Source organism: Diabrotica undecimpunctata, chromosome 7 (genome assembly GCF_040954645.1).
Source record: "Diabrotica undecimpunctata isolate CICGRU chromosome 7, icDiaUnde3, whole genome shotgun sequence".
In the NCBI taxonomy this organism is placed as follows: Eukaryota; Metazoa; Arthropoda; class Insecta; order Coleoptera; family Chrysomelidae; genus Diabrotica; species Diabrotica undecimpunctata.
The window spans coordinates 61,445,850-61,459,952 of NC_092809.1; the positions used below are offsets into that span (position 1 = coordinate 61,445,850).

Here is a 14,103-nt window from a genome sequence, read left to right on the forward strand (position 1 = left end):
TCACAAATACAAACATATCAGGTGGTAAAGACGTATTATTTCTCTTAAAAATGGGAAGACTAAGATGGGCAGGATATTTAGCAAGATCACAGCCGAACAACCCTCCTAGACGAATCCTTAAGTCCCAGCCAGTGAGAAGTAGACGCAGAGATAGACCAAATCTTAGATGGAAGGATGATGTAGAAAACTGGCAACGTTTGGCAATGGATAGGGATGACTGGAAAAATAGATTTAAGAAGGTACAGGATCTACTATAGGTCTATTACACCAATGCTAATGATGATTTCTGTCATTATAGTGGAGTATAAAATATGTTATACGCCGTATTTCCAAGTAACTCCTATGTAATTGAAGCATTCGAAGATATCTTCTTTCTTGTATATGGTGTAGAGTATTGCAATCATTATGGTGCGAGTCATTTTTTTATAAAATTTTGTAGCTCCTGTATTTTGGCCGCCATCTTTATATAGTTAAGCCGGGAGATAATCTACGTCAGTTGATGAGTCCAGTGAAATATAAATGAGAATTTGCAGAATATAAAGACGACTATGGGAACAAAAAAGAGAAAGATACACACCTACGATGACATAGGGCGTCTGAGATAAACACCTCAGACGATCTTAAGACACCTACTGTACAGCGACAGTACTAGACTGGTCCAGTTTCAGTGCAACACAATAAGTCATAAAGACAAAGTTTTTTAAATGCTTTTAAAAAAAAGTACGTTCTCAATATTATTGAAAATTAAAGCAAAATTAAATTTAGTGACATATTCTGTTGTTGTTGGGTTAAATCTTACCTAACGTAGATAAATTCGACAAAAACACTAACACTCTATAAAGTTTATATTAATATTTGTAGTCTAAAATAATTACCTAAATAACAAACATTAACATTGTGACAATTGACATGCACATGCTATCCTCCTACCTAGAAGCGGTGCCGAATGCTGTTACTAAAACTTGACTAAGCTGAACAATAGTTTTGAAAGGTAACTTTCTCACAGCTAAAAAGTATATTAAGGACAGACTGCCAAATCCATGTAAAAATAATCCAGTCAATACGGTTGCGAAGTATAAACCCAGTCTGCCAATGAGATCAGCGAAGCTCACTATTTCTAAGACTTTAGCAGCTACCAGGAAGAATACTCCAATTGGCGAAATCCTAAAACATATAAAAAATCGACGAAAAGCTTTATTTTCAGTATATTATTCTTGATATTTAAAAAATAGTGTTATTTTCGTTTGGTAAATTAACAAATATATAGTATGTGTCAATTTACTGTTGACTCATTTTTATATTGTTTTACTCCTAATCTTCGCTTTTCTTATAGAATGCAGCTGAAAAAGTGTGTATTGCCAGCAGCCATGTCTCAGCTCTCATCTTAGACAAGGAAAGAGAGGGGATGCGTAATTGCATGGAATTGACTGAAGCCTAAACCGGCACCATAAAGGTTGCCAGGTCATATTTTATTTCTTCAGTAGATTGAGAAAAAAGGATATATATATATATATATATATATATATATATATATATATATATATATATATATATATATATATATATATATAATATATGTTTTGGATGGGTTGGAGTCAATAAAAGGGGCTATTGGCTAACTATTTTCTAACTCGAGCTTTTAATTGTGTTTAAAATTATTTTCAAGAGCTGCTAAAAAATACAAAATATCTTACAAAGTGGAACTAGAAAAAAAATTATATTAACTCACCAAATAAAATTAGTTTTGTTAATAAATTGCTGCTAAACATATTTCAAAAAAACTATTCTAAAAATTTTCTTATCTAATAAATGTTTCTTAAATTTTGTAATATAATTTTGAAAAAATTTTTAAACACAAAAAACAATTGAATTTATAAATAAGTTAGAATAGCGACCAATTACAAATAAGCCTCAATGTCATAAATGCCAACTTAAAATTTTCATTCTTGACAATTATATTGTCAAAAACTAAAATTTTGTTTAAAAATTCTTTTTTATTTAGTAATAAAAAAGAAGATTTATTCATCATTGATAGATGTCTGAAAAAATGTAACATTTTATGCGATTTTATTTAATTTCTTCTTTGGTTTTGTTTTGTGCTTTAGCCTCTCATTAGTTAAATGATCTCTTGGGTATACATTTTTTCTTTTTGTTATTTTTCCTGAATGTGATTTGGTTCTTGTTTTTTTTTTTTTAACATTTTATCTTTTTTCGATGCATTCGTTTAGTATGAGATTTGCTATAGTTTTTATTTCTTTTTCGACTTTGAGATGTTTTATTTGTCCTTTTTTATGGCCGACTTTTTTTTAGACTTTTAGAAGCCTTTTTAGTCGTCAATTTTAACTAGGTTGTGATCGCAATAAGTGCCTGCAGGATAGGTTTTTGTGTAGAAATGTACTAGTCTATCTACTCTGTTGTTGCTTGTGCTGAGGCCTTATGCATATATATTTTTTATTTTAGCACTGCTGAGAATTTTCACTCACTACTCTTAAACGATAACACTTTTCATCTATTTTATTATAAAACTCTTCAATTTGTTCTTCTTTTTTAAGTTTCATCTTGTATCGAAGGTTGGAAATCATCATGGATGTGCGGACCGTGTTGACTGCCGCCCTAAATAGTTCTGCACTACTGCAATCAAATCATTCTTTCAATTTCTTAAGCCACGATAGTGTTCGTCTTCCCACATTTCGCTTTCTTCGAATTTTGCCCTGCATAATAAGCTACAATAATGAGCATCTCTGCCCTTTCATAACATGAAAAAAGTACTCAAGTTTTCTTCTTTTGATAGTCAATATTATTTCAGGTTCATTTTCTATTTTTCTAGTAACTTTTACGTTTGACATTCTTTGAGTCCATGATATTCCTAGCATTCTTTTGTAACATCAAATTTTCATTTACATCATTCACATTTTAATTTCCATGCTTCCAAGCTATAAAGGAGAGTAGTGAATACGTAACACCGAAGCATTCTTAATCGCAGTCCTAACCTTTTATATCCCAACAACAAAGAAACTTTTTAAGTTTAACGAAGATGCACGTGTTATTTCAATACGTGTCTTAATTTCTTTGGTTTGTTCTACATTTAATGTTATCCATGTTCCTAAGTATTAGTAGGTATCCACACTCTCAATAACAGTATCCTCAACAATCAATTGGATGTCTGCATCTGCTGATTTAGTCATGATCATGCATTTAGTTTTTTTCAAATTCATCCTTAGTCCGTATTCATAACAGCATTCATTAAGACGTTGCATTTCGTTCGTTAAATCATTGTTGTTATCCGTTATTATTACTGTATCGTCTGCAAAACGCATCAAAAGTTATTCAAAACTTCTCCATTGATAGATATACCTTCTATTGAATCTGAGAGCGCTTCTTTAAATACCAATTCACTATAGGCATTGAAGAGTAGTGATGACAGCATGCAATCCTGGCGGACTCCTCTCTATATTTTGATATCTCTGGTGTTGTGGTTATCAACTTTTACTTTGGCAGTTTGATTCTAATATAGATTAGATATAAGTTTCATATCACGTTTGATATCACTATCAATATTTTTGCTTTTTAATATTTCTACAAGCTTTTTATGTTTAACCTTATCAAATGCCTTTTAAAAATCTACAAAACATAAGTACATGTTCTGATTCATATCCGTGCATCTTTGGGCCAGCATATTCAAGCCGAACAAAGTATCTCTTGTGCCCATAGCATTTCTAAAGCCTAATTCTGTGTCACTAATTTCATATTCAAGAGTTTTAACAATTCTGCTATGTATTATTTTCAAAAATGTTTTAAGTGTGTGACTCATTAAAGCTGTTGTTCTGTGATGTAAGCAGGATATTCCACTTGACTTTTTGGGTATTGCTAAAAAGGTCGATTGCAGCCATTGTCTGGGGATTGTAGGAAGTTTGATATATTAGATTATAGAGTTCAACCATTATAATAAATAACATCTTCATCAGACTTCATGAGTTTTAATAATTTAATGGGCACATCATCTGATCCGGTAGCTTTGCCCTCTTTTGTGTTTTGATGGTATAGATGACCCAAGAAATTCTCTAAAGCATAAATCTGGATCATATTGAGGTTTCTATGAGTCTATCGTAGTTTCAGTAGTGTATTAAGGTTTTGACTGAGGAACTGAATGGTGGTTGCGAGTAAGGGTGCCCCTTAATTGAGACATGGGTGTGAAGAATCGTACGCTTGGTCAAATTTGATATCGAAATGAGTTCTATAATAAACACCTGGAATAGGCGGAGTTTATATAAACCTGGGAAAATACACAATGCAATAAATGACATGAGAAGACTGAATATGTCAATTTTCGGTATTAGTGAAATAAGGTGGCCCGGATCTGGCCAATGCAATAATAGGTAATGAAGTATATTATTTCGAGAAAACAGCAATTAACAGTAACGGTGTAGGATTCATAGGTTCTAGGGCTGTTGGCAAATGTGTTATTGCTGTATTTCAAGTATCTGAACGAGTTTTAATGATTCAGTTTTTAGCGGAAAGTGAACTAGAACAAGAACTAGAACTAGAACTTACGCTTCTACGCAGATTTTACTGACCAACTTAACACTAGAGATCTCACCATTCTGATGGGTGACCTTAATGCTAAAATAGTAAAAGGCATAAAAAGTAATATTATTGGAGATTTTGGACTGGGCGATACAACTTAGAGGGAAGACTTTTGGCAGATTTTTGCAAAGGATATAATATATGTTTAATATCTACCTTTCTCAAATTACTTAAACAGACAGTATATACGTGGAAATCTCCAGCAGATCCCCATCGTAATATCGTAAGAAATCAAATGGACTACATAACCGTCAGTGAGCGCTACAGAAATGCAGTAAAATCTGTAAAAACTTTTCTTGGTACCGATGTTCCATCTGACCACAGTCTGTTGTTGACCGAATTAAAATTAAAGCTTAAACGGATAAAATAACAGCGACTTTTTGACAGACTGAATATGGATTTTATTAGAAATAACAGTCAGGCGATTGCAAACAATTTGGAGAGCAATTTTGAGAATAACGAACAAAAGAATCCATCAAGGGTCATTGTAACCAAATTAAAATGTTTGTAAACAGTTCAACTCCAACCTTAAAAGATAACAATAAAAAAAGCAACTAGATAAACGATGGGATTTTGAATCTAATGGAGAACAGACGCAAATTTAAGAATCAAAACGTCGAAATAAATATTAATAAGGAGATAGAGACTAAAATACGAGATACATGTTTGGAAATTGAGGAGTTACAGGTAAAACATAATACATTTAATATCTATAAAAAACAAAGAAGTAACGGGTCAGTACATAAAACAAAAAATATCATCGTTGATAGAGACGGCAAACTGATTATCAATGATTTGAATAAAATAGACAGATGAAAATAATACATTAAGGAACTGTTTAATGATGAAAGGTCCGATCTTGAAATTAAAGAAATAGTGATAGGACCTGACATAACTTTGGACGAAATTAAAAGAGACATAAGATTATCAAAAATCAGAAAAGCGACGGGGCCGGATAAAATACTGAGTGAAATAATAAAGCTCTTCGAAAGCAGGTAAAAGATTTCTCCTTCATATTTTTAATAAAATTTATGAAACTGGCTATGTACCAACGTATTGGCTGCTATCGACTTTTTTTGCTGATACCTAAAAAAGCAAATGCGAAAAGATGTAGTGACTACCCAACCCTTAGTTTGACGAGCTATGTTTTAAAAATATTTCTTCGAACAACTTAGTGACATGCAGTTTGAGTTCCGCAAAGACCTTGGAATCAGAGAATCACTATTTAGTTATGATACAGAGATGCAGAGATGCATAGATGTCGGACATTCAGTTTAAATGTGTTTTATTGAATTTGAGAAGGCCTTTGATCAAGTAAAACATACTGAAATGATAGCCATTCTTTAGCAGGTAGGTATTTATGATAAAGACCTACGTATCATTAAAAATCTTTACTGAATCAGCGTGCAAACATCAGGATTGAGCAGGATAATTCTGAAGACCTTCAAATACGAATAGTAAGACAGGGCTGCATTTTGTCCCCACTAATATTGAACATCTATGCGGAACTCGTTTTCAATAAAGCATTGGATGGTGTTCAATGTGGTATCAAAATTAATGGAATTAATATTGATAATAACTAGAACAAGTATAGAGAATTAAAAGACAAAGAGAAGAGAAGAAAAGAAAATACACAGAATGAAGAAACGAAACCACTTAAAAAAGGAACTTCAATATATAGAAAACCTCAACAGAGAGAAAGAATTCAGAACATTCTATAAGAAAGTTAACATCAACAGAAAAGAATTTAAGGCAAACACAAATCAATGTAGAAGTTTAAATGGCGATCTCTTAACAACAAGAACAGACGTACTAAACCGATGGACGGAATATTTTAACCAGATACTTAATATAGAGGAAGAAGAAAACCCGGAAGACGAAAGCTGCGAGGTAAGCGGAGCAGACGAGAGGGAGGAGGATCCACCAACGATCCTGGAAGTTAAAGACGCTGTAAACAAACTAGCCAGAAACAAATCACCCGAAATAAATAATCTCCCAGCGGAATTATATAAAGAAGGTGGCCACGATATCATAATAGCGCTACAGCAGCTTATAAAAGAAATATGGAGACAGAAGTCCCTTCCCAATGATTGGAATATTGGAATACTTTGCACCATACACAAAAAGGGAGATATCTTTGAATGCTCTAACCATCGAGGAATTACGCTCCTAAATGCAGCGTATAAAATATTCTCCAATATACTATGCCATCGTATGGCACCATATGCAGAGCGAATAATAGGACAATACCAGGCTGGTTTCAGAGGTGGAAAATCAACAATTCATCAGATTTCAACCCTAAGACAAATTCTAGAGAAAACACTGGAATACGGTGTAGACACGCACCACATATTTATAGACTACAAGGCAGCCTACGACTCTGTAAATAGAAGAGAATTGTTTAGAGCAATGATAGACCTAGGAGTACCAAATCAGTTGGTAAGTTTAACCAAACTAACCCTTGAAAAAGTTGAATGCAAAGTACGAATCCAGGGGGAACTCTCTGAACCTTTTAAAACAAATAACGGGCTACGTCAGGGAGACCCACTCTCCTGTATACTATTCAATCTAGCTCTGGAAAAAGTAATACGTACGTCACAAATCACAACTACCGGTTCAATATATAACAAATCTGTGTAAATCTTAGCATATGCTGATGATATCAATATTGTTGGGAGAACGGAAAACGCAGCACGAAAGGCGTACGTAGCATTAAAGGTAGCGGCTACAAAAATGGGTTTAATAATAAACACCAATAAAACAAAATACATGAAAATAGGTACGCAACCACAAACACTGCGGCCACTTGTTATAGAAAATGACGTCATCGAAGCAGTTAACGAATTTGTATACCTGGGAACGCTCGTCAATACTGAAAATGACACTATGGCAGAGATAAACCGCAGAATTTGCACGACTAATAGATGCTATTTTGGGCTTAATCTCCTTTTTAAATCTACAGTTATATCAGGAAATACAAAAGTAAAACTCTACAAAACAATAATACGCCCAGTCCTAACATATGGTTCAGAAACCTGGACTTAAACAAAAAGCAATGAAAACATGTTAGGATGTTTCGAAAGAAAAATACTAAGGTGCATCTATGGAGCGGTAAATGAAAATGGTGTCTGGAGAAGACGATACAACTTCGAACTCTATAGGATATACCAGGAACCAGATATCGTAAAACACATAAAGATAGGACGTCTGAGGTGGGTAGGCCATGTAATGCGGATGGAGCAAACCGACCCAGCTAGAAAAACGCTCCTTGATAGACCTATTGGTCAAAGAAGAAGAGGAGGACCCAGAACAAGATTCCTAGATAACATCGATGAAGACATGAGAAATATGGAAATACGTGCTTGGCGGAGGAAGGCGATGGATAGGGACGACTGGAGAAAAATTCTTGGGGAGGCTAGGACCCACACAGGGTTGTAAAGCCAAAATGATGATGAATATTGATAATTTGAGGTACGCGGATGACACGGTGTTAATTAAATAGTTACGAAGAACTGCAACATCCGATTAATAGGATTATCACAAAGTGTGATGAATATGGACTGAAGCTAGACACCACAAACACAAAGGAAATGGTTGTTAGTAAAACGCCAGTACAACCAGAAGTGGTAGCAGCTTATGGAGAACAAATGGAGAGAACCAACAGTATCACTTTATCTTGACTGGTACATGAGAAAGGAGATTAAAATACGTATAGAGAATGCCAGAGCTGCATTTTTTAAGATGAAGAAAAGCTTATGTAGAAACAATATTACTGTGAAACTGAAAATTAGATTAATAAGATGTTACGTGTTCTCTATTCTTTTATATGTGTAGAAGGTTGGACTTTGACAGATACATTTTTAAGAAAACTTTGAAATCTGGGTGTATCGGAAAATAAGTTGGGTAGATAGAGATCGTAACTAGGTTGTTTTGCAGCGAATGGAAAAAGTTACGGAAGTGGTCAGAACAGTCAAAAATCGCAAACTAGAATATTTTGACTATATTGTGCGTGACCCAGGGAGATATAATATACTTCATTTAATAATACTAGGCAAGATTGACGAAAGAAGAGGGCCAGGTCGAGGAAAAACGTCATGGCTTAAAACCCGAGGAAATAGTTTAACAGATCCTCTGCATCTCTTTTCCGAGCTGCCGTCAATAACATTATATAGTTAATTTGAAAGTCAACGCATAATAATCGAGCAGGGAACAACAAGAAGAAGAAGATTAAGGTTTTAGGTCAGTTTTAGTGGAGTAATAAATGTAAGCTTAGTTTGTTTTTTGTTTTCCTGGGCCAGTCCATCTTTCCTAGCTTAAACTGCAAACGTTCTAGGCGGCAATGCATACTGTCTACCATACATCTGCATTTTATCTTTGCTTCTTTGATTTTCAATAATAAGCAACAGGGGAATTCTTTGCAACCTCTCTCTATTTAAAGAGTGCCTTGGATTTAAAGCCATTTTCTTGTTTTTGTCTGGCATTTACATTTTTGTGGAAGAGTTTACGGTATCCGTTCCTGTTGAATATCATAGCAGGAGAGCTGTTTTTGCCTCTTGTGCTTATGCTTTTCCGTTCAAACCACTTTTTGCTACTTTAAAACCAAAAGCTTTACTTTTAGTTACACAAAATTTAACTAATAGATCTGTTTTAGTTTTAGAATTTTTTTTGTTATATTTGCGCAACAAAGAGTGTGTATGGAATACATTCATGGTTCACTGTAGATTACTCTGTATATGCATTATGTTTCATTATTGAACTTTTCATATTGTAACTCAGTCGCGTAATCCAGATTATAAAATTTTTCATCATAAAAGAGTAGTTATACTTTCCATAGATTTACAAAATCGGATTTTTTCTTTATTATTAGATTTATCTTTTAATGGAATATTCGCATATAAAAATAAAAATGAATGCCTAAAAACTTTCCTGTTGCGTATGGCTACATCGAATGAAAAATAATTAAATCTCTCCGCTTTCGATGAGACAATTAAACTCTTGCTAATGGTCGAGTGAACTTTTTATAATTTAATTCCACGTTCAGTACAAAATGAAATTACCGCTTTTAGTGATCCAACTTTACGGAGACAAAGATTTTCTGCAATATACTATAATCAAACAAAACAATGAAAAATCTTTTCTACAAAGTTATAATATTAGAGGAATGACATCAATGTTTTAATAAAACTATTTATAGAACCTGGGCAAGAATATTTTAAACTATAATATGTCAGTATTATAAAAAAAACAGCAAGTCTGACAAAAAATGATACAAAATGGTCAAAGAAATTAAATTAAAGTAATTTCTATGTATTGGTAATTGGTTATTGGTTATTTATATGTAAAAAATATATAGACTATAGAAACTCCATGTCTCAATTTTATGAGTATGTGGTGGATACGAGTACAGTGAGAAAGAAATCAAATAATAGTTATCCGGTGTAAGAATTCTAGGGGAAAATTTAAAAATCGAAACAAGAAACGTAAGAGATTTTTTTAAAGAGTTTTATATCCGCCTGTGGTGACAAATGGGTGGATCAAGTAGCTCAGGAGTCACCAATGCCGGTCCTAAGCCTGGGTAAAGGAGGAAGGTTGGGCAGTGATCTGACAACCCACTCCCGGAAAAAAGACACTGTTACGAAACCTATACATTTGCCTCGGAATACAGGACGGAACTTTCGGAAACGACTCTACTCGTACTACGAAACATGGACTCTATATTTGGAAACTGGAATGTGAAGACACTAAATAAACCAGGAGCTCAAACCGCACTTCTACAAGAACTAAAAAGATATAAACTTATGATTACTGCTCTTCAGGAGACAAAATGGCTGGGGAAAGGTATCAAGGACACTAAGACGCATACGTTTTAGTGTCCCTGACACCTTTCCTCAGCCATTTTAAGACAAAAAACATAGACTTCCAGGCAGTCAGAGAAAGGATATACCAGTTAAGAATTTGCACCCACACAATACAAAACCACCGGACAGACTTTTTCAAAATTTCGCAGGGACTAAACCAGGGAGACTAAAGCACTACTCCAGTGCCAGGTTAAACTTTGTTTAACATGTTCCTTGTTGATTTTAAGATTTAAGGGAAATAAGGGAGGATTCTAGAAAACACGTTGACGGAAAATAAATATAAACAGGGAGTGATTTAATTGCTCGTGACTAACTTTTAGGATCAGCGACAAACAGAATATAAATAAATATCATGATTGTAACTTTAAGAGGAAAAAAAGAGAAGGAAAAGACGATAGGGAAACCAAATAAAGAACAAGTTTTTGACAGGGGTAGCAACAATATTTTTTACTATCTATGACATCGTTAATAAATAATAATAAACTCGAAACACGTGTAGAGCAATGGTGGAGTTCCGATTGAAATGAAATGCAATCTTTTACTTTCATTTAAACGTCTTTCTCTACGTAAAGAGCGAAAAAGATAGTAATTTTCAAAGGTGAATCGTAGATGCATGTTGAAGTAAAAAGATACTTCTGGCGTCGTTAAAAGTCTCTAGTAAGAGGCTTTGAATTTGCGGTTCACCTAATTTACTATCAGAGAGGTCTCTGGACTTCTTGTTACTTCATATAGATGTCGCTGCTAGCGTACCTGGCTGTTATTTTGGTTATAATAACCAAATACTAGACTGCATTTCATTTCAGTTGAACTTCCACAAGTGCTCCTGATGATGAGTTGAATAACTCGAAACACGTGTAGAGCAATGGTGGAGTTCCGATTGAAATGAAATGCAATCTTTTACTTTCATATATATATATATATATATATATATATATATATATATATATATATATATTATATAAAGGGTGTTTTTTAAAGGCATAGAACTTTAAAATGGAATATAACAAAGATGATTTTTATAAATTTACTTGAAATTGACTTTATTCGAAAGTTAAATTTGGCATATGACCGTCTCTGACGTAGTCAATCTGGAGATCCAATTTTCGATCACTTTTTCCAATAATGTTGTCCTCTAAGTGGTCAACCATCTCATGCTTATCGGCGTATACTAGCACCTTCACATTTCCCCACATACAATAGTCTAGCAGTGTTAAATCGCACGATCTTGAAGGCCAATTCACGGTCCGAAACGTGAAACTATGCGCTTACCAAAAGTTTCCTTCAATAAATCAATTGTGGCACGAGCTGTGTGACATATTGCACCGTCTTATTGAAACAACAGCTCCTACACATTATGTTTGTTCAATTGGGGAATGAAAAAGGTAGTAATCATGGCGCTCTATGGCGATCACCATTGACTGTAACGTCTGGTTAGCATCCAAGTACGTTAGCAAGTACGATCCAATGATTCCTCCAGACCATAAAGCCCACCAAACAGGCAGTTTTTCTGGATGTAATGATTTCTCAACATATATTTGAGGATTATCTGAACTCTAAATAGGGCAGTTTTGTTTGATGACGTAGCCATTTAACCAAAAGTGAGCTTCATCGCTAAACAAAATTCGCTTATGAAAATCGGAATCAACGGCAATCTCGTTTTGGACCCACTCACCGAATCTACGCCTTGCTAGGTGATGGTGTACCCTCAATTCGTGCATAAGTTGGATTTTGTAAGCACCCCAAGCCAGATGTTTCTGCAAAATCTTCCATAAAGTTGGTGGACACGTATCCAACTGCTGTACACAATGGCAGATCGACTGATTCGCATCTTCCTATATGTTACGCTCTACAGCAGCAACAAGTTCTTCTGTACGCACTGTACGACGTGTTTGTGGATGCATATTATCATTTAGAGTAAACGTGGTGCAAAAACGTTGCATGATGAATCGAATTACTTGTTCTGATGGACTACTATGTTGACCATAAAATGGAGGTAGTGTGCCATACGTATTTAGAACAGAACCACAATTTTCAAAATCAATTTGTACAATTCGGAAGCGTTGTTCAGGCGTCAAGTCTATTTATGCTGGAATGCCAAACACCACTTAACATAAATCACTTAATAGCTATCAAAATAGCTAACAGTTAAAAAAGTGTTACCAACTTACATTTCTATACCTCTAAAAAAACACCCTTTATTTCAAAATATTTAAATAAAGCGGAATGTATGGAGTGCATTTTATTAGACAGTAATTGCTACTTCAGTATAAAATGAAAACGATCCGAAATATTCAGAATATAAGTAATATTTTTACACTTAAAATTTTATGATTTTTTAATAACTATCTTACCAAATTACCCAGCTAGTTATTATCATCATAGTTTCACTAAGTGCATTAAAGAACTCCAACAAAATCTTCCCTCGTTCTCCCATCTTGCCTAGCGAGATTCCAAAAGTAATGGAAAATACGACCAATCCCAAGACGTTTGTTGTCGGCTCATACCTCTCTTCGAACTTCCAATATTCATGCCCCATGTCCTTTACTTAAAAATTGTTTAATTATTTTCACAGCAATTTTGGTATATACGTACTTACCAGTTTCGTTTTTTGGAAGCGTCAGAAATGTCTGCGACTGAAAACAGAAAAAATAAGTTAAATTTATGTCCACATACAGATTCTAATTTTTTTTTATTAACTATGTACAAGTTTAAGACATCAGTTTTTATACTTTAAATCAATTACGCTTACAAAAATACAATTAATCTACAATAGCGTTACTCAAAACAAGCTCCGCGGAGTCCCGGTGCTCCGCAAAATCTCCGGTAGGGCTCCGCTGGCAGCCATAATAACAAATACATATATTAAAGTGGAACATATAAAAATAATGTTACGTAAAATAAAAATAAACTACCACAACGAAACGCCTATTTACAGTAAAAGCAAAATAAAGTTGCGTGCACATCACAAAGGTCGTAATTCTATTGTATGTGTGGCTACATTTCTATAGAAAAGTCTAAGTTTGCTAAACAATCAGTTCTAAAATTAACCCGATCAATAAAAAAACTTATGTAACAAAATATTGTACATACAATATAGCTTTTTTGGATTTAGACGTCCCTCATTGTAAAATTTTGTGTTGAAATGTTCATGAAGAAACCACCAATTAATGAGTATTAGTCACTACCAGAAATATTGTCATGTTGCCGCGTCATTTGTTGAGATTTCAATCAGTGTTCTGTGACTTTCGTACTCGTGGTATCATCGATTTTTGAGGTTATCTTGTGAAAAACATTTATTTATTTGTCAAAGTACCCAAACAGCTGAATAGTTGATGTAAAGAACTTGTGGCTTCATTGGTTAATTATTTTGAAGAAGAAAGGAATAATAATGGCCCTTTGTTACCCTTAAACGCTGTGCAAGAGGTAATATGCGAATAAAATATCATTACTTAACTTTACAAAAATTTGTATTACTATAGCTGCTTTAAAAATCAGTGTAAGAACAGTAAGCAGCATATGTCAAATGCAGAAAAAAGGTGAACAGTTCGAGTTACCAAAGAAAAAGCGTTGAACTAATAAACGAGTAATAAATACAACAAGTTTAAATACAAGCTCTATACGTGATACCATTTACAATATGTACTAAAAAAGGGAGTATGAT

General features: G+C 34.0%; 1 protein-coding gene across 1 annotated transcript in view; it reads right to left on the reverse strand.

Moving 5' to 3' along the window:
* LOC140445423 (excitatory amino acid transporter 3-like) overlaps positions 1-14,103 on the reverse strand; it is a 251,423-nt gene that overhangs the window by 36,289 nt on the left and 201,031 nt on the right. The window contains exons 4-6 of the mRNA XM_072537436.1: positions 13,039-13,075; positions 12,794-12,986; positions 931-1,164 (exon numbers count right to left, since the gene is read on the reverse strand). Of these exons, the coding sequence (XP_072393537.1) occupies positions 931-1,164; positions 12,794-12,986; positions 13,039-13,075 (464 nt within the window). The remainder of the gene's footprint in view (positions 1-930; positions 1,165-12,793; positions 12,987-13,038; positions 13,076-14,103) is intronic.